General features: G+C 38.5%; 1 protein-coding gene across 2 annotated transcripts; it reads left to right on the top strand.

The window, feature by feature from the left end:
* Positions 1–149: 149 nt before the first annotated feature.
* wu:fc17b08 (ligand-dependent corepressor) lies at positions 150–26,693 on the top strand. Of its 2 annotated transcripts, none has more exons than XM_023284930.3 (7): positions 150–276; positions 8,599–8,664; positions 9,590–9,669; positions 10,038–10,170; positions 10,553–10,876; positions 10,988–11,084; positions 20,092–26,693. In XM_023284930.3, the coding sequence occupies exons 1-7, from the start codon at positions 180–182 to the stop codon at positions 24,761–24,763; spliced, it is 5,469 nt and encodes a 1,822-aa protein (XP_023140698.1). In that variant the 5' UTR covers positions 150–179; the 3' UTR covers positions 24,764–26,693. The 2 variants fall into 2 exon arrangements, with proteins under 2 accessions (XP_023140698.1, XP_023140699.1); XM_023284931.3 differs by lacking the exon at positions 20,092–26,693 and adding an exon at positions 13,235–19,932.
* The last annotated feature ends 1,011 nt before the right edge of the window (positions 26,694–27,704 follow it).

Raw genomic sequence — 27,704 nt, forward strand, 5'->3', positions numbered from 1 at the left:
ATATTTATTCAGGTATCTACACGCTGATGTAATCAAGCTGTTTGATTAAGTGACTGTGTGTTGCTGAGATCTGCAGTCATTTCCCTCTGAAGTGATTTCCTCCTCTCCACGGCGGCGCGCGTTCACATAGCAGAGCGCTTCCTCTTCCCGTGCTGGTGCCCGCCAGAGAGCGATAGAAAATGGCGAGTCTGTGCAGGAGGCAGCAATGCACAATCGACAGGCGCGGCTTTCGGCAGGAACTTGACTCGTGGCGACACAAACTCATTCACTGTGTAGGTAAGGATAATGCCAAGTACACAGTGGGCAATTTTGCGGGCTGAATTTCGCTTCTGTGTGACCTTTATCGCCGTAAATACCCATTTCTTACCGCACTCACTCGGGGCATCTCCGAGCGACTTTTTTGTCCTCAACTGTTTCCTTCTCACGACAGTCAGCCGGAGCAGTTAGTTATATGTTGTAGTTTGTGACCATGTTGCACCACTTCTTGGGCCTCCTCGCTATTTTTATCGTCATTGAGCCTCAACTGGAGACTTTATGTGTCTGCTGGCGTAACGTTAGTTTGTTTAAAGGGCACCGTGCTTGTTTTAAAGGGAGTGTCAGCGGGCGACGCGTCGGCCGAAAGCTGCCCGTTTGCTAAAAGCGCGTTCCCGTGTGATACTGTATTTTGGATGGGGGAGGGCGACGTATAGCCGAGAGGTGATGTTTTCACTAAACATTTAGCTTACTAGCTTGTCTCAAATTACCACCCGTGGACGCGCATTACTGCATTGAGGAAGTGGAAGAGACCCCACCGCTGGGCGAGTTACCTTTTTCGACGATACACCAGTGAAACTTCTCTAACGTATGTGACTTAAAAAACAAACATTTATTAACTCAAAGCTTGTTGCACTGCGTGTACGAGCGTTCGAGCTGATGCTAATCTTTATTTTTCGTACAGTATATGTCGAACAAGGTAAACATAGTACCTTTGTAACGTGCTATCATTTGGCTAAAAGCACCAGTGTCTCTTAGAAAGATGCTAGAATGGTTGTAGACCTTTAATCCTCTGCGACAACACCTCAATTAAGGAGAGTTTAATAATAGGAAATGTATAAGTCAATTGAAGTATATCTCAAGTTTTTGCTCATAGGTCTGTGCTGCAGTAAGGGTGCTATTTATCCTGCAGCTCGACTTAACATTTAGCATAAACAATGTTATTTTGCTCCTAAAAGATGGCAAGAAGATGTGCCATTTGGTACTGGTCTGCATGATGTAGTTATGTTGTTAACTGGTGAAGTAGCCACATTCATTCTTTAAAATTCAGGCATGAGAATAGGCTTTTAACAGTGCAAAACTTGTGAATAGTGCTGTGCAAATACACCCAAAATGAAGCACCAAACTAATCATTTAACCTTCTTTAAAAGTGGCAGATAATTGGGACGCATAAGTATTAAATGTGTATTTTTATTTATTTTTTTTAATATATAGCCCTCCACGGGCGATTCAAAGGTCCCGAGATACATTTTCTTTCACCATCTAATTATCGTGTTCTAAACACGATAATAGATGGCTTTAGTAGTTTAATGCAGTTTGACAGAGAGGTTTAAAGAAGAGGGAGGGGTCATTTTTAAATCCATGCCTTCCCAGCCTTCTCCGTGTGACTCAGTAACATAGCAACAGCAAGTATGGACATTTTGCACCATCACACTCAGACTGATCACGCAAATGAGGAGCAGAGAGTTGCTTCCTGAACCCAGTGTTTATTCTAAAATCAGCTTGTATTGATTTGATCATAATTCACATTTGACGTTCTTCTCTCCTTTTTATTTGTCTAATAAGAACATATCTGATTATTGACAAGAATTTTTGAAGGAATTATTTGCTGCATTACCTTAAAAAGGAATACAGCATCTTCATTCAGTGACTGTTTTCAAAATACTGACCTGTTTGCATTTGGCTGGATAGAAAATAACTTGAAGATTTGAATCATAAAGACCAAAATCATACACATAAGTTTGTCAGTCCATGGTTAAGTAATGGTTTGGTTGATATTTTATGCAATATGATTTAAATTTTAATGCCTAGACATGAATATATGCAGTGTTTTTCCTTGGGTCTTTTGGCAGAATGTAAAACAGATTTTAAAACGGCATTTAAACTGAGGGATGCAGACTATTTTAAAATCCGGAACACTACTTCTCATGCCGCTGATCTCAAAATGTCACATTACATCAGTTTCACACTAAGTGGCTACTGTGTATAGATCATATTGAGATGTACAATGTATACACAAGGCATGCACTATTTCTGTGCACAAAAAGTAAAGTTTTCATGACATTTAGGATATTTGCCATGTGGCATGTTTAAAGTTTAAGGCTCTTGTTGTATTTGGAGTAGGTTAAAGTCTGATTTTATACTTTTAAAGAGCAAGTGCAAAAAAACAAGATATACACACGAGCTAAAGCTGTCAGTCTGTTGCACATGATCTTCAGTCCTAGACTAGTTTAACCACATTTATTTATGTCCAGAATTATTTATGATGTTTTAGGCATCATATTTTAATGAACACTACATTTTTGTGACATTAGTAGAACTGTAACTACTAACTACCCTGATGGTTGTTAGCACTTGGCAATGGCTTTTTAACATAGCTTGCATAGATTGAACAAAGTTATTCCAGCTAAAAGGCTACAATGCAAGGTGGGATGACTGCTGGTTATTGAAAAGAAAATGGAGAGAGAATAATAGCTTTCTGACTGGTCACTAGCTGTAGACCCAGGACTGTTAGTGAGTTCCCCCTTTATGATTGACAAATGTCCCTTGTGTTTGGGCTATAATTGTAAGCCTGCAGAGTACATGACAACAGAATCGGTCTGCTGGCTGTAGAATGGCATATTCTGTCCACGACAACAAGGACATACTTTTGTTTGGCTTTTTGGTGGAGAAGGCTGCACGCCACCACCACCCCATTGAAATGGACATTTTGTCTTTGTGTATTTAATGTGAGCAGTAAAACTGCAGGGCAGAGACAAGCGCAATTGTCCCATAGAACAGCGACAACAATTGTCTGTATGTTTGACCATACATGTGTTTATGGTTCTCCAGCCCCCAGATGCAAACTGTGTTGCTGAAAATGTGTTCTGTCTGGATTTTGGAAAATTCGGACTGGAACAGCACCAACTAACATTCTGAAATGCCTGGAATTTGAGTTATTTATGTTTGCGTTTGACATGTGGGTGAGTGGGATTAAGTATTTGCTCAAACATACAACAAGAAAATGCTAACATCTGGCAGATTGTCTTGTTTATAATTTAACTTTTGCATGGCCCATTTTCTGCTCCAGCATGCCTCCTCTGTTGGTCTTTTGGCCTATATTTTCCTAATTTGTGAAAAGAGCTGGCTAATATCTGTTGACATTTTGCAAGACATCGTCAACAGCTTAAGTGACTGAATGTGTGTGTGTGTGTGTGTGTGTGTGTGTGTGTGTGTGTGTGTGTGTGTGTGTGTGTGTGTGTGTGTGTGTGTGTGTGTGTGTGTGTGTGTGTGTGTGTGTGTGTGTGTGTGTACGTTTACCTGAGCATTTGTGTGTGCATGCACTCCCTTTTGCCATGTTTGTCTAAAATCCTGGTGGTCTCACATTTGTTATTCAAAGTTATTCTTTGTGCAGCATTACACCATTTGGGTATTAGTTTGCATCATATCACGTTAAGTATTCATGGAAGAATTTTTCTTTTACTGTAGATGTTTCTCAATGTTGCCACCTCATTGCTTGCTCTTTAGCATGGTCCAACAACTCTATATTGCTTGTAATGAACAAGATTTGTTGTAGCCAAATCAGATTTCAAGCACTGCTTTGCTCATGTCCATGTAAAATCTAAGCTCGTCTGTTGACCTACAGTATGCTGCTTTTTGTGAATAGCATATTGGGCAACAATAATTTTTTTTAGATGGTTTGACATTAGACTTGATCTGTATGTGGTGTATGGCATATGTGGCAGCTCAACTAATTTGTGCAACTTTGCCATCTCTGCGCTCATCCTTCAGCCCTCAGGCCCATCTTACATCTTCAAAGAGCATTGCTCAGGGAGATCAGTGACCCTCATCATACAAAATTATGCTCTCATGACTGTCGCAATCTGAACATATAATTTTAAAACAGAATGCCATCTTAAAAGAGTGAAGATTTTATTGACGATCTATTTCTCTCGTATGCCTGAAAGTTGTGGCTAAAATTGCCAGCTTTGGCGAGGTTTATTTTGACTGCAGTTCCTAGGGAAGCTCCTGTTTTATGAGCTTGTGGTCACTCCTTCAGAGATAGTCTGTGTACAGTAGTTGAGTGGGGGATGGGTTGAGTGGGGGTTGATGCAGTACTGTACAGTGTTAGCACTAGAGCGGCAGAAGGAAAGGGTGGGTCATCCATTGGAAGGAGCACCGCTCTGCCATGTTGTACGTTAGAATTTTTGCAGTTTCCTAAATGTGTTTTTTGTGATATGTAAATCATAGAATGAGTAGTAAGAATGGTTTTGATCAGTTGTAGAGTGAACAGATGTGCTAGTAACTCTTGCCCTAACAAGAGATACAGACTTTCTTTGTGCTATTAAAGGTAATATACTTACCATAAACTGAAAAACATGAGCAATTTCTGATTTTCAGGTGAAATTTTAACCTGTGTTGTAGTGTTTTACCTTTAACATGACACTCTAAATATGTTTACGCTCCTATTTTGGGACTTTGGTTAACATCTTCCTTATAAAAAAATGGTGTTGAGGGTTGTGCACTGTAGTATCATGTCATTTAATGAAGTTGAACAGTTTAAATATTTGTTACCCAGGACCACGCAACAACCCTGTAGCATTATTACATTATCTGGATACATTCTTCTGTGTGAAAGTTGAACAGCAACTTTGATGCTGTCAATGAAAGTTAAATTTCACTGAAATATAATTGCAGAAGAAACTACTTCTGGAGCTGTCTTCTTCATGTATTACCTTCCTACTATCACTTGGGCACTGGATTACCTAACAACACTATAGTTTTAGGCAGTATCAGCACTCACAGTGGTTAGAGCAGTGACACAGAAAAAACAGATCACGTGTTTATTAATGTAAAATTTATGAATATTTTCTGATAATTGTGTCAGTTTGATTTGTCTCACTGAAAGTAATTGAACACATTGGAATGACATGAATGGTGTCACGTACTTGCAGTGCACTGCAAGAAAATTCTTTATTGATTTTGTGCATAGGCTCATAAAAGAAAACTAACCCTTTGGCTACACAGCCGATCCACATAGTCCCAGAAATAAGCAGTAGAGAGGGTTTTTTTTTTTTTTTTTTATCACGCATTATATTTAATTCACAGAGATGTACAGCATAGGTTAAGGTTAGGATTTAGGAAAGTTAAGCTGATCCCAGATCTGTGGGATTTCTCTTTCTAAGTGCTGGTGGGAAGGACAAGAGTGTCACACACTCCAAATCTTTCGGTCTCTGATTGGCTAGAGATGTAGGTCAGAAGAAGGCTAAGGCAGATTGGACAGGGTTGCTGCTCACTGCGAGTACATAAGCTGCATGAAAGACCTAGAAGGTTTCATGGTTGAAGTTTGTGCTTAACATTTAATTTAAGTTATTTACCAAGTTACCAAAGATTTTCATGTGGTTTCAGAAAAGTTGAATGTACACCTAATTTTTGGCTGAAGTATAAGTGCAAGTATGTCAGTAAATCTCACTTGCCCAAGAGGAATTTCTCTCCTGTCAGCAGGTGTCCCACATGGAAAACCTTGATTGAAAGCTATTTGTTCGCAGGGATACCTCCTGAGAAAGGCAGGTTTCTCAGGTGCATATGGGAGTTATCACAGTCTTCTGTTACTATACATAAGGTTTGATTTTAACCACATTATTACAATAAATACAGAATATTGAGCTAATAATTTTGCATTAGTGATCAGTTCAAATTTCATATTTAAAATGGAATAATAGTAAAATTTTAGGGGTGTGACATCTGCTTCAGCAATGCTAGACAAATGAAACCGTCCTTTATTTTTTAATAATTCTCTATTTCATGATCAAGAGGCACATGTATTTTGAATAATCATATGTAGTAAAAAAAAATTGTACTCCTCTCCAGAAGAAAATTGATTTTATTTTTCATGTTAGCATACCTCTGTTTGACTTAAACTGTGCCTTCAGTCATCTTTACATGACCTTAGGGCAAACTGCAGTATGTATTTGGAGTAAAGGGAATATGAAGCCAACATGGGTTTTAAATAGCAAAATTATTGTTTCTTAATCATTATCTCCTTAGATAGAGCTACATGATTAACATGAGTGACAAACTATACTCTATAGCTGAAGATACAAAAAAAACCCCAAATCTGTAAAAACTGATGTGCACTGATGGATGCCTTTAAGGCTCAAATGAGTAAGGCGTGCTTTTTTCCCCCTCCTGATTTTTGCCATGGATGAAGATTGCTAGCCTCGTTGACATTATATCTTTATCATCAGTGTCTTTTTTTCATAAGTCCTTGTTAAATTTTATTATCATTGGGTAAGTGTTATGTAATATTGGGGCCCTTTTTCTTTTTTTAAAATCACATTGTACCTGTGCTTATTATTATATCTGGAGGCTATCTGATCACCGTAGAGAAAACTAGATATGTGTAGCAGCAGCTCAATGGTGTCCTAATTCCCTTGTCAGTGTAATTAATGGGTGAATGTTCCTTCAGAAAGAAAATACACCTCACTGGCTGAACAGTATGCTTTTTCTGCATATGGCAATTGTAACAAAGTGCAGGATACAAAATGAAGTGGCTTGGTGTTTTTTTTTTTAATTTTGGTCATTGGGCATTTTAACTTTGACTATTATTCTGTTTTTTTTTATATGCTCATTTATTTTTTAGAGCTTGCATGACAATTCTACACGCTATCAATATTTTATCATTAGCACATGTACGTAGCTTGCTCTTCTAAAGTTACGTTGCTGGTTCCAGAATGGTTGGGTTTTAAAGAGGCTTGTGTGTAGAGGTTCTTTTCATCAGCCACTATAACATACTGTCCTCTGCCAGTTGGAAAGTGTAATATTGCCTCAGAGTCATGGTTTACAGTATGACACATTTTTAAATGCCCTAAACTGAATTCCTGAAGAGTAGTTTGATGTCATGGCGCTGCTCTGTCAAACGAAAGTGGATGACCTACTTTTCTACCCGTGCCTCTGAAATATTTCAGAAATAGGATTGGATAGCTTCAGCTGAAGTCCTGTGCACTAACCCAGAAACAGACTCACGCTGCAGCTATAGGCAAGGCTGTGCTTTACCACTTCGCCCCCCTCCCTCTCTTTATGTTTGGCTGCTGAAAAGTGGGTGGGAATTTGTAGGGAAGCAGAGTGAGGCTTTTTAACAGATGACAGCTTTTATTGAATTCACTCTGAGTTTTGGAAGAGAGTGGATGGTAAGGGTTGATAATTTTCTCACTACTTTCTCTGTTCATCTTTGAAGTGCAGTGTGACATTTGCTATGATTTGTAGTTAGATGACCAGTTCAATTAATTTTGCTAATTTAGCTTGTAATATTTTTTGTACAGGCCTAATAAATGTAACTTTCAATGCTGTTGTAGATATGGGCTTCATGCAGGTTTTTAGAAACTGTCTTTCATGTGTTTATATGCTTTATGTGTGACTGTGTGAGTTGTTACTTTTGGCCTTTTAGTGGCTGACACATTTAGAAAAGTGCACTCTCATTTAAAATCCAGTTCAGTAGACAGATGTTCTCTTTGACCTCTTTAGTGGTTGATTTAACGCATGTAGTTGTTTTGGATTGGTTATTCTGACCCTGCGGCACTAAGCACACATTGCATATTGTGTTAATGCACTGTTAAGTGAAGTCTTATGCAGCATAACGCACCATATCTTTCAAACAGCTGAGACTGTAGGGTACCACCATCACATTAGTAATGCATAAAATCTTTCCTCAACCTGCGTATGTGATGTAGAATATTTAGCAATTGCAGTTAGTTTTCCTTCAATGTAGAAGTCATTTAATGAAGTGTGGAGGTTTGGTTTTGGCTGAATTCCAGATCTCCAACATTGTATGGGATACTTTGACACCATTACCTAGCAGTCTTAATACTGGCTGTTTTTTCTTTTTCATGTTGCAACATACAGTCACTCCCAACTCTGTAGGTGCTTTAGTTGCTTGGCAACAGGAGGATGGAGTGCATGTATTTACTGATGATGTAAAAACCTGGGGTGAAAGCTTATAATGTGTGTTTTAACAGAAGCAAGGGGTTGCTTACAGCAGCTGTCAAGTTGAAATGGAAACGCAAAGACAAGCCTGGGTGTATGGCTAAGACATCATTACATGGAATCTCAGTGATGTACAGTAGATGAGGCCCAAACAAATTTTTTTTCTTGAATACACCAAATTAATTTGGGCCCTCAGGCAAAAAAGGTTGCCTGAAACAGTGATTCATTTTGAATCTCTGTATTGCTGCTTTTGGCTTCAGCTTCGAGCCTTAATGAGAAGTAAATATGAACAAATGCTAGTTCAGAAGGTATATATTGAGCTTGCCACTGAATGTTCACCGCTAAAAACTGCATATTTATTGGATTTTATGTCCCTTTTCTCAGGTTTTGAAAGTATTCTTGAAGGTCTGTTTGGTGAAGAACTAGTAGAAGACCTGAAATTATTTAAAGGTAAGTATCTTAGACCATTTATTTTATCTGAAGTGTGGCCATGATCATACCAGTGTGAAAATGACATGAATGCTTGTTCTGTGGTTTCAGTGTAATCTGTTATCTGCTTATTATGACAATGCTGCTCCATTGTACCATCTGGTACCCCCTGTACATTCACTCAAGACAAGACAGCCTTACTAACTGCAGAAGAGAAGATGGCTTGTGTTCCTACAGAGTTGGTGTTTTGGATGGCGTGGGGCCAGTGTAAAAGTCTACAGCGCCCAAAAGACTTTCTTTTCTTTTCTTTTTTTTTTTTTTTTTTAACAGTAATGCAAATGTAGTTGTTAGTGAGACAACAGTAAGCATTATTGGTGGGTGAAATTTTAAGTGAGTCCAACCAGACTTTTTGCAGTAGCAGTTGCTTCTGAAAATTCAGTCGAGCTGTATTAATGCATGCTTGATTTGGTGAGTCTCATGAAAACAATTCACATCAATTTCATTATGACCCACTCCCTCATTTCATTCATACATTTCTGTTGGAGCCTTGTTATTGAGTTGGGCACTGAAAAAATGACATTCAAACTGAATAAGAGACACTATGAGTTTCAAAGGAGCCATTTTTTTAAAAATTGCGATCTACGTGGGTCTAGACAATACAATCGCTGTGTTGATGATAATACAGAGACAGTCCCTTAAAACAAAATGTGCTACGTGAAGGTCAGTCAGCCATTAAAGGAACACATTCTTAAATATTTCTGTGCTATTTTTATGATTAATAATGCTGTCATTTCTGTCAGGTCTGTTTACATTTTATATAAAATTAGTTCAATAATAAAAAACTGTTGAAATTACAAATTTACAATAAAATATTAATTGCTTAGTAGTTCAGAAAAAATAAAAATTTTATGAATTTCTTTGCCTTCCATTTGTTTTATGTCTACAGACTTTGAACCTCTAGCAGTGTCTGATTGGTCATTCGATGAAAACTGTCTGTTCTGCTGTTTGAGAAGAGACAAAGTAAAAGTAAGTTTTTTTTCCCCCTCTGTTCCTTTCTTTCCATTCAGCTGTAAGTGGAAAAACTTAAAGTACTATAGCTATCTTTCTAAATTGTGTTATTTTGCAGCTTTTATGCTTTTAAATGCTCGCTTTAGGTAAAGAGCATAGGATATGTGATAAGATCCAGACTTGCTATAGCTTTGGATTTAGGAGGTAATGAAATAAATCTTAGAAGTGCAGTAAAGGTACCTGTGCTCTCATGGTTTCTTAGTAGAATACGTTGTTCCTTAATCAAATTACTCTCAATCTTTAAAAAAAAAAAAACTTTTCAGTAAATGTATGTCCAGTTAAGGTCTAAAGGCCACTGATTTAACTTTTTTTTTTTAATTTATCAGGAACACTTAATTGGCTTAAACAACAAGGGACTTGAAGATACACCCAAGCCCCTCCCCTTTAAAGATCACATCACAATCAGCAGACTCGAGAAACAAGCCGAGGAATTTCTCAATGCAGTCCTCTGCAGAAAAGGTGAGTTTTCATGTCTCATTGATGAGGTAGCTGTCAGTATTTTGCTATGTTATAACACTAATGAGCTTAGTTCATGAGAATCTGCCTGCAGACATGTTGGTATACGTCAGCGAATGCATAGTAAGATTTTACATTTAGGAATGTTTATGATCTGCACATTTATTTCAATTGCTGCAACTACAGCTCTTACAGCACCAGGAAAATAACTTCAGCATGCATGTCTTCTTATTTGTTTCAAAGGCTGTTTTCAGACAAGAATTTACTCTCAAAACATTTTTACAATGCAGTGGGTTTGTTAGGTGGTATGTTGACTAATCACTTATGGCTCAGTAAAGGAATGCAAACTGAGCAGATTTAACCTCTATATTTTTTTTCCTTTCAGATGTGCCAAATTTCTCAGACCCACACATTCCAGTAGTGGCTCGAGAGATTCTTCAGAGAATGATCAGACAGTTTGCTGCCGAATATACCTCAAAAACCAGCCCCCCTCAGGACAGTCGCCCAGATTCCCAGCCTCACTCTGACCAAAGCCTGCCAGCCCCACCCTTGCTCTCAGGGGCTCCTCCTCCACCGACCAGCCCTGCTGCCACCCTGGCTGGGCCAGCACACAACCAGAACCCCGTCCTTAGCAAACTCCTCATGGCTGACCAGGATGCTCCTCTTGACCTCACAATCAAGAAGCCCCTGGCTGAGCCCAGTGAACAAGGTAGTGTGAAAATCATCTATAACAGAGTTACTGAACGAGTACTCTAGTAATAGGCTAGTCTGAACTACACTGAATGTGATTAGAGTTTTTCCTGCCTTTTCTTTTTTTTAGATGGAGTCCTTGATTTGTCTCTAAAAAAGAATCGCTACTGCAGCAGCCTGCCTGTCCATAGTCCCAGCCTTTCTCCAGCCGCTACCATGCTGAAGGGGTAAGAACCATTTCTTTCTTTTTAGTTTCCAGTCCTTATCAGTGATGTTTTGTTTTTTTTAATTCCGTTGTAATTTACAATTACCAAACTGAATTTCAAATGAATTGGTGTACAGGTTATTTGTACTAGCATCAGCTGAGGCCTGAAGCCTGAGTCCTGAAATTAGAGATCAGTCAACAACAAACAGGGTTGTGCTATAATTTTTCTTCTGATGCAAAGAAACATAAAAGAAATATGTAACCGAGGGAAACCTCTCCCAAGTGCTTCGAGTGCTTGCATTCGCTTTTAAAACTTCCACTCATCCTAGAGGATGCAGTTTCTAATATGCTGACCTTCAAAGTGAATTACTTTGCAGATTTAAGTTAACCCACCTGCACTCCTCATTTTTGGTCTGACAGGTTACTGGTATTATCATGTAGGGACGGAGTGGGCAGCATTTTGTTAGTTTGCGAAATAGTGTGCTTTCAAAGTATTCTGTTACCTTGGCCTTGTTTTTGGTTCCTGGTCATTAATTTCGGACCAGACATTGGCTGTCTTTATGGTGGTGATGATTTACTACAGGACTTGTACTCTTGCTAATATTTTTGCATCTGTTTGCGAGGTGAGTAATCCATAACACATTTTTTCAATTAAGTGACCACTGGACTCTTGGCTAGATAATACCATGTGAAACTGCTTTTTGAGGATTGAACAACCCTGCACAAACCCCTGTGCAATTCAGGAAACTGCTACATTACAAATATAGATAGGAAGGATTGCACTGAGTTGTTTTTATTATCAAGCATTGCCTGTGCATCTATTGATATGCTTATAACGTGACTGGTTTAAATATCAGTGCCAACTTTTTCAGTGATGTGCCGTCATTGATACCAAGTATTAGAAAATACACATTTCCTTTAATTGCATTCATCCAAATGACAGGACCGTATTACTGTATTGATTTTCTTCACTCTAGTAAAAGTGCAATTTTATTTATTTTTTAAATAAATCAGACATTTAGGAAATTACCTTTATCTAAATAGGATTTATTTTATTGTAGTTAGATTATGTTTTATGTTCTTAGAATACAGCAACCCTTCATTCTTTTCTACTCATTTTGACTTAAACTTGTCTATAATTAAATTTTTATTTTGACTGACTAAGCACCAGTAGCTATGCATTCTCCTTTTCTGTGGCTTGGAAAACTAATCTATTCTTTGCAGATTAGACCTCCCTCTAGTTTTTATGCACACTGTCCTAAGTTTGATGAAAATTGCTGTTGTCTGTATAAAAACTCTCCATATTTAAGGTGCATGGAGCAGTGAAGTAGTGAAAACCCAAACTAAGCTCAGGAGGCCCTAAGGGTAACAGACAACATTTTTTTGATGTTTGAAGACATTGATGCAGGCATATTTGCTTGACATTAGATATTTTTCCCCCGAACAATGTCCATGAAATTAAAAATGTAGTGATTAACTCTTAATTTAGGGCAAAAAACATTATTCCTTTTAACTAAATCATTTAAAAAATGTGATTTTGATCAAATTACTAGTTGCCAATGAACTGTGCATTTTTTTCGGTGACTTAAGTTGGTCAGTTAGGTTTTGGGTTTGATAGTTTGACACACACAACAACAACCCTCTGCTGGCTTACTCTTTTATTGCTGTGCTTGTTCAGTGGTAACGTCACACACAAAATGCTAAAAGCCTCATTTGCATTAGTCATTTTGTATGGCATAGTTATTGTGCCCTGCTTAACATTCACATGCAAAGTTCCCTTACTGCAATGACAAATCACCACTCCTCATGGCTATGCTTTTAGCCTCAGGAATACTAAGACTTTGTATTCCAATAAGTGCCTTTTCTTTGCTTTTATTTTCATTGTTTCTTTGCCCTTTCTTTTTTGTTTCTTTTTACTTATGTCGATGCAAAATTTGTAAACAATTATCAAAGCAAGCAAATAAAAAATGTCAAACTTGAGCCTTTTTTGTTCTTAAAAGTCACACACACATTCACAGTCAGTTGTTCATAAAGTTAGTGATGTTACCAAAGCAAGGTCATATAATAAAGGAGTGGCCAACATCCTCCCCTCCCCAACCCATCCTCCTTTAGAAAAGAGAAAAGGGCACTGTGCAAGCTCTGCTCACACCCAATTTCCTTCCATCCAATCAGGCGATCCTTGAGAGCGGACGGACAAGTCGGGCTGTTTATGAGGAGCCTACAGGATGGGAGGAGGAGGGAGAATTTCGGCCACTCCACCTGTTATAAGCCTTCCTCGCCTCTTGCATACTCGCTGCACATCAAAGAGGAGGCCGATCTGGAGAGCGACCCAGAGTCACCTCTCAGCCATAACCACAACTCCAGCCCCAGTGACCTTTTCAGAGATGCATCAGCTTCCTGGAATTCGAAAACTCATATTGGGGCCCTACTCAAACTGAAAACCAGCAATGAAGCTAGTGAGCACCTTAAAGACATACCCAGGTTGTTGGAAGCTGCTGGACTTTTGACAAAGTCACTTGCCTATGAGAAAGGAAACCTCCAGGAGGCCTGCAGGGATCACAGCTTTTCCCTTTCTCATTCATCATCTTTTGACCTCAAGATACCCCAGGTGCGAGTTTTGGCCACAGGAACTGACACGACTTGGGATTCCATTTCCACCGAATATTCAGGGTCACTTTGTGAGAATGGTCTGAGAAAGAAGCTTTCTTCCATTCTACCCAAACAGATCCAGAAAAAGAGCAGAGGTTTTAATAGCTCAGGTTTGGAGAAGGAATATTGGCCTTTCTCCGCTGACCGCCAAGCCTTGGGGGCAAACTATCCTATGGATTCAGAGTCGGATCTAGCTAACAAGCAACCGAGGAAGAAACGGGGACGTTATCGACAATACAACACTGAGCTACTGGAAGAGGCTATTGTGGTAGTAATGGGTGGGAAAATGAGTGTGTCTAAAGCCCAATCGGTCTATGGCATTCCGCACAGCACCCTGGAATACAAAGTTAAAGAACGTTTGGGGACCTTGAAACATCCCCCAAAAAAGAAAATGAAGCTGATAAACCAGGGCGAGGAACAAGGTGTTTCAAAGTCCCCCAAAATAGAAGAAATCCAAAACTCCCAGCACATTGTCTCTGAAAAGAAGGAGAGTGCTGATGAGAATGGGACTGATTTCCATGATGAAAACGTTTCATCAAATGAGTAATACATCAATTGCATACTAACAATAATGTACTTTTAACCATTGCATTTGCCAGACAGTGGTAGTAGCTGACTTGGTTGACCATAAAACCCTAATAGTTAATAGTTATGTAATTCTCACCCTAATTTGTATCATTACATTAATATGTACATGTATGGTCATCTATCTTAAACACTCAGATGTACCCATGCAATACATATTGTGCCTAGAAGGCATGCTTGCTATTTAAGACTTTTTTATGTAGTCATACACTAATTTCAGTTTATTTGATTAGATTGCGATTTGAAAATAACAATTTAAAGCTCTATAAGTGTATCTTTTACACAGAGCCAAAAGCTTGCCTAAGGATGTGGCGCCCCTCAGTGTCTTTTCTCAGTAATGGTCATATGTTCAGAGTGAACATGTAGTGGATTCTCTGAGTATACATTCCTTGCAAGGAAGGATATTTATTATCTATCTATCAATATATCACATTTATGGAGGACCGTATAAGCCGCTGTCATTGTTTTGCAAATGCAGTTTTGTGACTCCAGTGGACACGGGATGTTTAACAGTCTGTCCACACACTAACATATTTATTATGTCAAAACACTATGATATATAAAATATTTATTTATTATTCCAATCTGTTGGAATAGCATAGTCTGTCATTCTGAATTTCACTCTCTTTTCAGTCTCAATTAACATTTTCTTAACTAGCATCACTATTTTGTCCACCTACATTTTTCTTGTGTGTTTTTCTCTGCTGTATGATTGGTAATAGTTTTCTTTCATTGCCTTCACTGCACTCAGGATAAGTTCAGATTGGACTGCAATACTTGTCAGTCAAAGTAAATATCTCTATCAGATAATGCATTACTGTATACATAGAAATATACCTCAGCTACAGATATGCTCAGCTAAATCATTGCCTCATAGAAGTCACCTCTAATGGGGAAGAATAGCATCTATACCCAAATAAGCCTTTTGAGGTAACATTTCAGGATGTCTTACTGACAAGTGTGTGTGTCCTACTCTCAGATGTCTTCACAGCCTACCTTAAGTGGTTATCAGTAGCATTTCAGTGCTCATGTAAGCCTTCAGAGCAGTTCAGTTCTATGTAATTTAGGGCTCATATTTTTTTAGATTTCATGTACTATCTCTGGGAAGCGACACAAAAGTAGAATTTGTATTTTTGCTTTTGTTCTTTAATTCATCGAAACAACAGAAAAACATTGTATTTCTATACATATGTAGAATATATATACATACATACATACATGCCTGCTGCATGTGATAACGAATTGTCTCTTTTGGTCAGCATCTTGTTTGTCTTGTATTTTTGAGAATGATACTTTGTTGTGGCTTGTTAACATTCGTTAGCTTGCCAAATTAGCTAACCAAGTTACAATCATGCCTCAATACACACACCACCTGTTTCTCAAGTTACCAAGGCAAAAATTCAGTGAAAATTGTTTTCATTGGCTTGAATCAGTGAATGTACAGTATTATGTCAGGCTGAATTGCATTTAAGAGTTTAGTTATTAACCATTATTGGGTCTGATTTCCTGGTGCAGTTACAAACAAGCCCAGGTTTACTGTGTATTTTTATCATTTTTTAATGCTATGGGGGAGTTTTATTTGAAGTTGACTGCTGGCATCCAAAACTAGTTTTTAGGTGAGGGGAAAAGAAAGAAACAACATTCTCATGTTGAAACCAACAAGGGTGTGAGTTGACTTTTTTTTCTGACTCGAGATATTCCTGTGTCGCTACACCAAAGCTCAGACTGAAACCATTTCTTTAAAATTTATACTAATATTGGGTCTTGGTCCTGTTCTGATTCAAAACTTTTACAGAAGACTTGCTCCCATTTTCATTGAATTTTTGCCTGATTTTTTTTCTCAGCCTAGTCCATTGTTGCTCTATCAGGACACCTCATTGTGCATTATCACTTTTACCTCAGGACTCTCCAGAATATGGGATCATGACCCATTATTCTTTTATCAGGTTGACACACAGCTCTAGCAAATCTTGGTAATGATGTTTTTGCAAATTTTGCAGCCTTCAGATGTAGTGTTGCTTGAACTCAGATATAATATTAGCAATTAAATTTTACATAAAATTGTCTAGATTGTAAACATGGTAAAGTGAGAATTGGTTCAGCAGCAAAATGCAGTTCAGGGACTTGCACACTTGTGTATTAGTAACACTGTAACAATAATACAACCATATGTTCGATGGTAAACTTAGTGACTAACTTGTTGGGCTTCTGTTATTCTCTGTTTGTATACTGCCACTTGCTCTAAATGCAAGGACTTTTTAGTTAGTTTTTTATATATGGTTTCCATTTTCTCTCATTATGAAGGTAAAAATCAGGATTATTTGTAACTGATTAACCACTTTAAATATCTTATTTTTTTTCACATTCACAAAATACCAGAATAGCTTGAAGCATTTGCTTCATTGACACTTGTACAATTAAGTAAAATTTTGTCACATATTCACTGTCATCACTTAAATTGTTCTTGCATTGACAATCATCCAGCATTACTCAAGTCACACTTTATTTTCTAATGTATTGTTAAATAATATGTAGACATACAGGCGCTTTGGGTGTTTTGATGGGTGAATTATGTTTTTGTGCTCCTCAGTTTCTATTGTAGCAAATTTAATGGTTGACTACCTCATCTGGAAATCCCATATCACAGTCTACTCTTCTCATAGCTGTTTTATGTAGCAATTTCTCATGCACACAATACACAGTTTACTGTAAGATTTTTTTTTAAATGAAGGAAAATAACTTGCAGAAAGAGTGATCAGAAAGAAAATGTAACGGCAGAAAATATCAAAGTTCAACCATATGTAAATATTTCAGTGTATCCTTGTATTTAATTGTGCCCTGCTCTATTTAATGGTTTTCTGATTTCATTTTTTTCCTCTTTGGGTTGGGGATGGAGCGTTTAAGGGGCGAATTCTTGTTGTTTTGTTGTGGCGTGTATTTTTGATGGTCTCCTGCTTTGGAGGAACCATTTTGTTCCTAAAGTCGGGAAAGAATTTCCCCCCCTGTTAGATACCTTCTTAAACTGATAATATATTTGGAATTATTTTGTTAATGCAGTATTTATTAATCAATATTGATTAATTAATAGTTTTATTATCACTTAAGTAACCATGAATGTAAACAGCTTTAATAAAATGAAACATCAGGAGTTTATAATGCATAAAAGGTATATTTAGATGTCTTATATGATAGATGCGAGAGGGTAAGATTTAAGACTGTCCTACCTTATTCTGACACAAGTTGGTTATCTTTTGCTTGATAAATATATGAGGACCAAAGTCTTTTTTTCAACTGCATATGATGCGGCTCTTCATATGACTAACGAGTATCTCTGTCCATAGAAACATGTTTAGTCTTTGTATATATGATTTAACACAGCATATAAATGATGACACTGGGTGTATTTTGCATGATTGGACTACATCGTGCGTGTTATTGGGTAGTGGGTTGTATGTGGTGAAATTTCTCTTTGAGGGTGTTTTATTGAAAACAAATACTGGAGTGTTGGTGTGTTAACTGTTAAGTCATCAATGTATTAAGTATATTAACTGTGACAGAAATATTACTAAACCAGTTCAAATTCTGATTAAGGATTCACTAAATATGTGAGATAATATGCCCTTGTATGGTAGTATGTAGTTGCCAGATTATTTATGTCCCAGATGTATAGTATATGAATATTGTGGATGAGTTAACACATCCGCATGTGTGTGCTTGTGAAATATAGTGAAACTCAGTTGTAATTTGGTTTGCTTGTGCTTGTTAGCTTGGGTATTTACTTTCACTGGAAGAAAAAGGCATGTTCTTTGTGTTGGTTCTTTACTGCAATGCTAAGTGAAACAGAGAGCAAAACTCTCAGGGATGAAACACTTACCACTACTTATTCAGGTACTCCACTTTACTCCTTAGACCTTGCAAGCAGGGATGTGTTTATTAGCTTAGCAAAAAAAAAAAAAAAAAAAAAGTCAGGTTCTAGTTCCAGCAAATGTTATTTTTTTAACCTCTAAAATTTATTTTTAAATCTCCAAAAGTTACAGTTGAGATATTTTGGCATACTGTACAAATCACTTTGTGTTCAGAGCCGAAAAGAAACTCTTAGTACATCTTTTTACTGTCATATTAATTTTATTCTGTTGCATAATGAATGTCAATATAACCTTAGTGCAGGTAAGATGTTGACCAGTGGGGTTTTTAATTAACAACTTTCTTTCCAGGTCAGTGCCTCAAGCATCATAGATTAAATAGAAAAAAAAACTGTTTAATGAAACACCCCAAAACTGCACTTTTGCATGTCAACACATAGTTCTTAGAGTCCTCTGACTTGCGTTACACACTTTACAGCTTTTAGGCCTCCCACTTCAGATGTTTTTGTAGCCTTTGTGATATAAAGCTGAAATCTGTATTTAAAAATACCAAAACAATATGTAACAGTTGTATTGTTTTGGCCATAAATCTGATGGAATATACTGAGACTAAAAGAAGGAAATTTACCAGAAGCTTTTAGAGTTTCAAGTTTCACACCTAAGTTACCAGCTTGATCCATGAAATTTCACTTTGCCACCATTTTATATTGCCAGAAGCCAAAACGGAATGGAGATTATGTTCAAGATTGCCACTAGTTATTCCACTGTCTTTGCTGTAGCTCAAATTTGGAAAAAAAAAAAAGGCATGTGAACAGATTACAATTTTCAGCTTCACAAAATAAAAATATTAGTAGAATGGTATGTGATAGTGCATTTATATTTAAAGTTAGATTAATGTTATATTAGTTTGTAATTCTCATATTTTTAAACACAGTGATCAACAGACTATTAATTTTATTTCTGTCGATCTTGCAGTTGCCAGCACCTCTTGTGCTGCAGTATACGCTGTGTGAAAAGCAATTTATCTTTTCAATATTTAACTTAGCCTTGTGACATGTCACCTCAGGAATCCAGATAGGGTTTCATTTTTTCAATTCTCTTGTCAAAACACCACAGCGTAGCTTAGGAAGGTCTTGAAAACAAACCTTTCATACTTACTGAAATATTTTTTTGGCATAATGTGATAGAAATGTTCCAAAGTCATCAGAAAAGTTTGTCCTAGACCTGCCACACTGATACATATTCAGACAAAAATACAAAATAATAATAATAATTAAAAAAAAGCCCCCCTTCCCCAGTTAACTATTCATACAGTTACCGATATGAAATTTGTATTGGCACAACAAAAACCTCATAGGTATTAATAATTATTATTTTGTAAATCTTTGGTGATGCTTGATTTTTCTTTTACTGGATAATTTGTCTTAAGTTGTTGAGCACTTGTATCTAAATATCACCCTTTGCACTAGTCACTAAGAAACTCGAAATGAAAACTTAACAAAACTGATGTACTCAATATTTGCCCCTAATGTATTTGCTATTTCAAGTGATAAATGTGTTTGACTTGTTTTAATCAAAGTGAGCTACCGTTACTAAATGTCTTGTGCATGTATAATTTTTTTCTTGATGTATACTGTAAAAACAGCACTTGTGCAAAGATGAAAAATGTAGTAGCTGTAATAATGTTATTGGTCAAGTTCACTGGATGAATGATTCACTTTTAAAAATCACTTATTCTTCTAATAAATATGCAACTATAAACATTGTAATAAATTTGTTTTTTGCTCATTATTTTGCACAAACACAACTTTTGTTAGGCACTAAAAGTCAACTGACATTTTTCTCCAGGTCACATAGCAGTCAATAGTATGAATCCATATTCCTTCCTCTTGATGTACAATTACTTATATTTTGTTCTTCTTTTCTGTTTAGTGAGCCTTCAGACCTCCGTGTTGCAAAGGCAAAAGACCTGCAATCCACATCCACATTGGAACAGTTTATGGCCAAACTCTGCCCGCACCATCAGAGACAGATAGTAGATGCCATAGGTTTTCTACAGACGGAGGTGAAAGCACTTGGATCCTCCCATATGCAGAAAACCTCTAACTCTACCTCTGGCATCCAAGAAAATACCCCTGAGAAATCACGGCCTGAGCTAAGATCTCCCTGTGAATCCACTCCCAAGTCTGAAGTCCAGGATATGTCCCATTCTGTCTCAACCAGCTGTACAGTGAAAAATGTTCCAGAGAATGCTGTGTCGTTGAAAACATCTGTAACTTCTGGCCCTGCTTTGGATCTTCGCAGCCCTGGGTCAGGGACTAGCCTGGCCACTCCCACTGCTAATTCAGTGGATGGAGATAACAGCCGTCATGGTGATCATGCACCTCTTAAGATGAAAATCATGACCAGCAACGCTGCTGCTGGTAAGAAGTTGTCATGTGTGCTTTCTTCTCACTCTGACACTTTGGAGGACAGACAGGGTATCTCAAATTCATCCAGCAGGGCAGAGACTCATAGTGCTCGACTCAGCTCGTCTGTGAAAAGACACAATCAGACTAGTCACACACATCAAGCTAGGCAGAGAGAGACTGTTGGGTATGCCAAAGATACACCAGCAAATCTGTTTCAAGTCCACATGACCATTCCTTCGGACACTGCACGGACAGCCAGGAAAACCATTAGAGTGTCCTCTGATCACCAGAACAGGGATTCTACTTGTAGGGGATTGGTTGACCCTGACCTTGGCCACTGTGACATTGTTTTTATTGACAAACCAATTACAGAGTGTTTCAAGGAACAACAGCGCAGCATGCTCCCACGTCGCAATGCCAGAAAAAGCACCAGAGGACATATGTATTCAGATGAAATCTGGGAGTTAAAAACTGTTCGTACATTGGCTGGGAGGGGCAACTGTCCTAATCCAATGCCAGAGCTAATCACACTGGTCACCCCAAAACAAATACTTTCCAAGCCTGAAGGTGTACCACCTGTGGATATGCCTTTTGCTGGAGTATGCAGGGAGACAATGAATCAACAAATGCCCACAGAAGAGTCAGATCAGAGTGTGATACCAGGAACAGGAGATATTGTAGAGGTAGCAGCGAGTAAAGTAGATGTTGTAGTTGAACCTAGTCAGACAGATCAGTGTCAGAACAAGGGGCAGTCTGCCCCTCCATCTCCATTAAAGCACCCAACAGAAAACAAAGATAGTGATATGAACACAGATATAGAACAGGATGAAATTGCAGAATCAAGGATGACAATGGGAAGTGAAGAAAGTGTTGCTCAGGCTCCATGTGAAGCAGTAAAAGATAAGGAGCCAGAGTCTCATGAAAGCACACAGCAAATATTGACCGAAACAGTAGTAGAGCCATTGGAGAATATTAGCATAGATGAAGCTGAACCCCAGCTTTCAACAGATACACTGCACAACAGTGAACCTGTTCTCCAGCAGAGTAACACCCCATCACCAGTGAACCTAGTTGAGGAAGAAGTAAATGAAGATAAAAGGGAGGAAATGCAGGATGAGCAACCTCAGAAACTTCAGCCGGAAACACAGATACACCATGACAACTTTGAAGTAACAGAAGAGGACAGTACGACAGGTCCAGCAGAGGAGCAACATGGGAAAGAGACAGAAATTAAAACATCTGAATTTGTTGACAGTGCCACATCTTTGGAGACAGAAGCTGATAATGATAAGGACTATAATGTGTCGTTGAAGACACTTGACACACTTACAGAATTACCACATTGGCGAAGGAAAAAAGGTACCAAAATTCCACTGCAAAAGCGGTTGAGTAAAACAGAAACCGCGATAGTGGGTTATGTTAATGGTAAACCCATATCGGCCTCTGACAGAAGTCTACGTCGTAGAGCAGGTAATACTACATCACCTTGTAAAAGTCCTGTAAAATCTGGCCAGAATGTGCCAAATGTTAGTTTTGTGGATTCAAATATTGATTCGACCATTGAAAACAAAAAATTGGAGGAACCTCCAACACCTGAAACACACACACTTGTAAAATCAATTGAGACTAGTCCTGTGGCTCAGCAGGTGCCAGAACCATCTTCTGACACACCATCAAGCCCAAACTCTAAACTTCCCTCAAGGACTAAACAAACCCAGAAGCAAAAGAGAGCTGAAGGAGATCAGGATAGTTTACCTGTGCAGTCTGCTCAGCCTGGTGATCCTCAAAGCACTGAATCCAAACGGCAGCTTAGATCAGCCAGACAGAAGCAACCTGACACTCAAGTGTTGGTGCCCACTTCAAATGCTGGCAATGACATTTCATCTCCAAAACCTACAACTACCCTTGATCTTCCATCTACAGAGCAGCTACCCTCCCTCCCATCTCCTCATCCACTTCCTGTTCCTATGTCTCCTCTAATCGAGCCATCTGACCCCACAGCCTCTCAACAGTCCCAACAGAGCACAGTCCCAGAAACTGTAGAATTAAGCAGTGAAAATACTCAGCCAGTAGAGACTGAAGAAATGCAAAAAAATGGAAGAGAACAAAGGTTACAGGTCAAACAAAAACTAAGATCAGCCAAGGCTTTAGCAAATGATAGTAAGAATGAAAAACAGCAACTTGACAGTGAGGTATCAAGTGTATTAGAAAATCAAAGTCCTGTAAAGACTGAAACACAGATTATGCCATTAAGAAGTAAACGGGTTCTCCGGAAGGAGGTTGAAGCAAGTGATGTGGCTTCGATGCAGAAAGCAATTGTAGCGTCTATAGAGGACAGATCTGCAAGTGGAGATGATGGAAGTTCTTCCATATCAGACAAACCCACAAGAATGCCATTAAGGAGTGAGAGCAGTAAGGCTGAAATGGCACATCTACCAGCAGTAGACAATAAGAAGTTAGCTTTGAGGTCACAAAGATTGGCAGCACCTTCTACCAGTGGTCTTCCTGCAAGACAAAGTGATGTAGCTTCTAATGTCAGAATTATGCCAGAAAGGGTAACTAAAGCTCAAGTGAGGCCCCCGTCAGTGTCGTCGTCTGTGCCCCACAGCTCACAGATTGCTCTCATTACACCCAAACAAGAGCCCCCAAAACAAACGACTAACAAATTTTTTGAGACTCTGACTGGAGAAGAAAGCCAACACCTAATTACAAATCTGAATGTTAAGTATGATAAAATGCAAAAAGGCTGGATGCAATTGGACAAAGAAGGCCAGCCAGCCACTAAATACAAAAACAAAGCAGACAGACAGGCAGCTATATGGAAAAGTAAACGCAGGACACGTAAACCAAAGTCTTCAGAGCACCAGAAATACTCACCAGTCCAAATGCTTTTCATGAAAGGTTTCAATCTCACCAGTATTTGTCGCTGGTTCCTTGAATCAACAGAAACAAAGTCCCTTGTCATTGTCAAGAAGGTAAATACACGTCTTCCGTCAGAAACTCAGCTGTGCTTCCACAGCTCATCGAGTGCATCAGGGACCTCTCAGGGGGTATTTCCCAGCTTACAGGCAGAGCGCTTAAAGAAACATTTAAAAAAGTTTGCCATCGCCTCGCCTGTTAAGAGCAACCCCAAGAGTCAGAAGCTAATTGCTAAAGCACTGGAGCAAGAGGCAAATGCAGTCAAAGGGAAAGAGAGAGGAGAACTTCCTTGCACTACTCAGACTTTGACTAAGTCATACTCCTCTGCCAAAGCCTCTGCACAGATAGGTGAATCCCAGAAATCCTCTGGAAAATCAAAGAATCCAGCTAGTGCAAGGATCTTGAGGAAATATTCTAATATTCGAGGAAAGATGCAGGTCCAGCAAACCACAGTTAGACTAAAAAAGGCCTCAAAAATCCTAAAAACCAACAAAATGAAAAGACTGACCACCACAAAGTCTGCCACTAAGTCTAACCTGAGGCCATCTCTGAAGGCACGGAAATCTGCCCTACCTGTCAGTAAACAAATCAAAGAGTCTGCGGCAAAAATGGAAAGAAGGAAAATATTGGCTGGAAAAAAGTCAGCAAAGCAAAATGTTCAAGAGAGGGCGGTCAGAGCTCAGAGTAGCAGCAGGGCTTCAAGAGATGCAACAAAAAAGCAACTGCCAAAGAGATGTTCTCAACGACTAGGATCTCCGAAAATATCTGAGCATCACCCTGTCGACACATCTAGGAGTAGCAATAAAAAACATATTGAATCAGAAAAGCCAGAGGTGGAAAAACCTGCAGTGAATAAAGTGACTTCTGCAAAAATGCAAACAAAGGAATCATCACAAAGTACAGGTGGTGAAAACAAAAGTACCGAGAATGCTGTTGAAACCTCCCAGCAGAGCGCGGATGTCAAAGTTCCAACGTCACCTGACCAGGTACTAACAAGATCTCAGCGAAAAATGGAGGCGACAGTCCCACTGAGTGGGAGTCCCAGTCATGCTTCAAAGAGGGCCACAAAGTCCATGATAGCACAGAATGCATCTCCTAAATCAGCCAAGAAAGCTGATGAACCTACACTGACGAGAAGCGGGGCTTTAAAGTCCCCTGCAAAGAGAAGTCGGGCAGCCTTGTTGCCACGCAGTGCAACAAAACTGGCAACCAAGAGAGCTCAGGAGCTTTTAGAGACCCCAGCAAAGCGCACCAGGACATCACTCTCAAAATAGCATGGACCTGTAGAGAGAGAGAGAGAGAGACTTTATTTAGAGGATTTTTTTTTTTTGATTTTCTTTTATCTGGAATATACTCAGAAGGACCAAATGTATCTATTTTGTACACTCACCAAACTCTTCAGAAAACACATTTTTCAGTGGTTTAATATGGATGGAAGGAATCGATTTTGAAATTCATTTAAGCTTTTGTTAAAGCTTCAGTGTGAAAACGCAAATGTGATGGTTTATTTGCTTAGCATTTGGTCTGTGTTCTGGGACTAAACGAGTCCTACATGATGTCTAGCAGTTGTAGTTGCTGTTTGGCTTTATGTTTCAGCACTCTACGACACGGCTGGAGATAACAAGAGCCTATCAAACCTCATTTTAAAAGTTGGGATAATGAACATCAAGTTAAGATGGAGTTATCAAGGGGACATTAAATTCATTCACCATCCTTTTATGTTTCTTTTTTTGCCATTTTGTATATAATTGTTGTTTTAGATGATAGCATGCACTGCGTTTACTGTTCAGAGAGCTTAATATGAGAAGGGAGCTTTGAATAAAATTTTTACTTACAGTAAGTCGGTATTTTGTATCTCCAGCCTGTCTTCCAATCACAACATTGTGAATATGTGACTGTTGTGACCAGGTGCCTTATTTATGAAATGTAATGTAATAGAATGTGTTGCTAAATGTGAAAACTCCTGTCCTCTAGTTAGAACAGCTTTCAATTCCAGGAGAGGCAGTCAGCATTCATTTGCTTCACTGAGTGCGTGCAAACTCTTTCCGTTCACACAGTATGTGCCTCGTGCGTCATCTGCAAATTCTTATGTTGACTGAGGCATTCAGAATTTCTGTCTTGCTCCGAACTGACAGGTTTATTTTTATGCCCATTTTCCCAGAGCATTAACATAAAATTGTTCTTATTATAGTCGTATTAGATGTTGAAGTCTGATTTGTTAATGCAGACATACGTGCTCTGTATGTGTCTTGACAGATGTTTGTATTTTTTTTTTTTTTTATGTTCGGGGTCAGGTTTCATCCCTGTGTACCTCTGCAGTCACTTCTGACCATTGCACCCTTTGTTCTCTGCTCAAAATCGTGACTTTGAGTGTTTTACTTGCTTCTGCATGTAACGTCCAGTTAATGTGGAGTCAGTTTCAGAAACCCTTCCAATGCAGCTGCAAAAAACCCAGCATTATATTTATGCCCCTGATCTTTAAAAAAATAACAAATCCCTCCAAAATTGTGTATGCACATTTAGAAAAAACATCTGAGATGACTTTAGGCTGCATCACTTTGCCAACAATAATTCCTCAGAACAAAGGCCTGAAACTTCTGTATATTTGATTGGGCAATATAAATAAAGTTCATAGCCTTTTATCCATTAATGGTGCATTAAAGCGTGATAATTCCTTCCTATAATAACTCACAAGCTGGATATGGTTTTTTGAGGGTAGGCTAGTCACACTTTCTGAGTTGTGTATACAGTGTGTTGTGGTTTTATTCTGTTATTTTTATTTTTTTTTTGTCACTGACTGTCAGACAGAAGTTCTCATAATGTGAAGTTTGTTTACTTCCACAGTAGTAACATGCGTTAGTGTATTTGTCAATGGAAAAATACCATTTTAGCACAGTGTTATTTTTTTTAATTATGGTCATTTCCCTGAATGGGGTAAACCATCTGTACATGCAAAACAGGTCCATCATGTTTTTATTGTTATTTAAGAACTCCATTTAGGCTAATGAATTTAGCAAATCTAAAACAACCCACCAAATACCAGACTTGAACATGTTTATTCTTTACAGTTGCTATTTAAATATTTTGATTTTGTATATTAGAAAGAAATACCTGCTTTATTTGTGGTAATCCCAAGAATGATACATCTTTATGTTAAGAACTTTGTATTTTTGCTGGAGTTGATATAAAGATGTTTGAATTTTATGTTTGGTTTCTTGATTTATTTATACCATTGTTTTAATGCTGTTTGGGCCAGATTCAGTTGAAATCCACATTGGAGAAGGATCAATAGCATAAAAGGGTTCTTATAAAAGCATACACTTTTGTACTGTGACTTTGTGGTGTTGCATTTGTTTATACACACACAAAAGAATTTTGATAAGGTATGTGAAAATTGACAAAGGAAGTATATACCTGTTGATCACTGCGTTAAGTGGTGCTCATTAGTTGAATTGATAAGAACCTGATTTGATGCATAATGACACCTTAATGCCCTACTACGTGGCTATTTGCCTCCTTTCATGAGAACTGGGTAGTTGTGTCATTGATTTTCCTGGAGGGCTGTTCCTTCATGGCAAATCCACCACCCTTGTGAAATTCCTTCATGCAGCCAATGATGCCATTTCACATGACACGGGCCTGCCATGACCAGCCATACGGCTTCACGAGCCAGAGTCCCGATCACCACAGGAAGCTCCCACTGTGGGACAGATTGGTAAACAGTTGGCCTCTGTCTCCTCAGTCCCTACAGAAAACAGGGTGAATGAACAACCTCTCATTAAAACCAGTGTGATTCATTCACCTTGTTACTCCGCCAAGGAATGCGGCGAAGTTATGTGACAATTGGCGTACGTTTGTTTGTGAATACATCTGTCTGTCTGTCCATGTGCAACATTACTCAAAAACAGACTAACAGATTTGGATGAGATTTTCAGGGGAAGTCAGAAATGACACAAGGACCACCTCATTAAATTTTCACTATGATGCGGCTTATAGTCTGGATCCACGGCTTTGTTAAGTATTTCCCATTGACAGATACAGCTGCTGGCATGGCATCGCTGTAACCATGACAACAACTGAACACTGTGTCAGTTACTTGCTGACAATCACATGATTGCAATCCTACTACAAAATGGCCATGATTTATCAGTTGGAAATCATACAAGGAACAAATGATTAAACTGTAGGGGTGTTTCTGATCCCATCAATTCCTGC

This window comes from Amphiprion ocellaris, chromosome 16 (genome assembly GCF_022539595.1).
Source record: "Amphiprion ocellaris isolate individual 3 ecotype Okinawa chromosome 16, ASM2253959v1, whole genome shotgun sequence".
Taxonomy (NCBI): Eukaryota; Metazoa; Chordata; class Actinopteri; family Pomacentridae; genus Amphiprion; species Amphiprion ocellaris.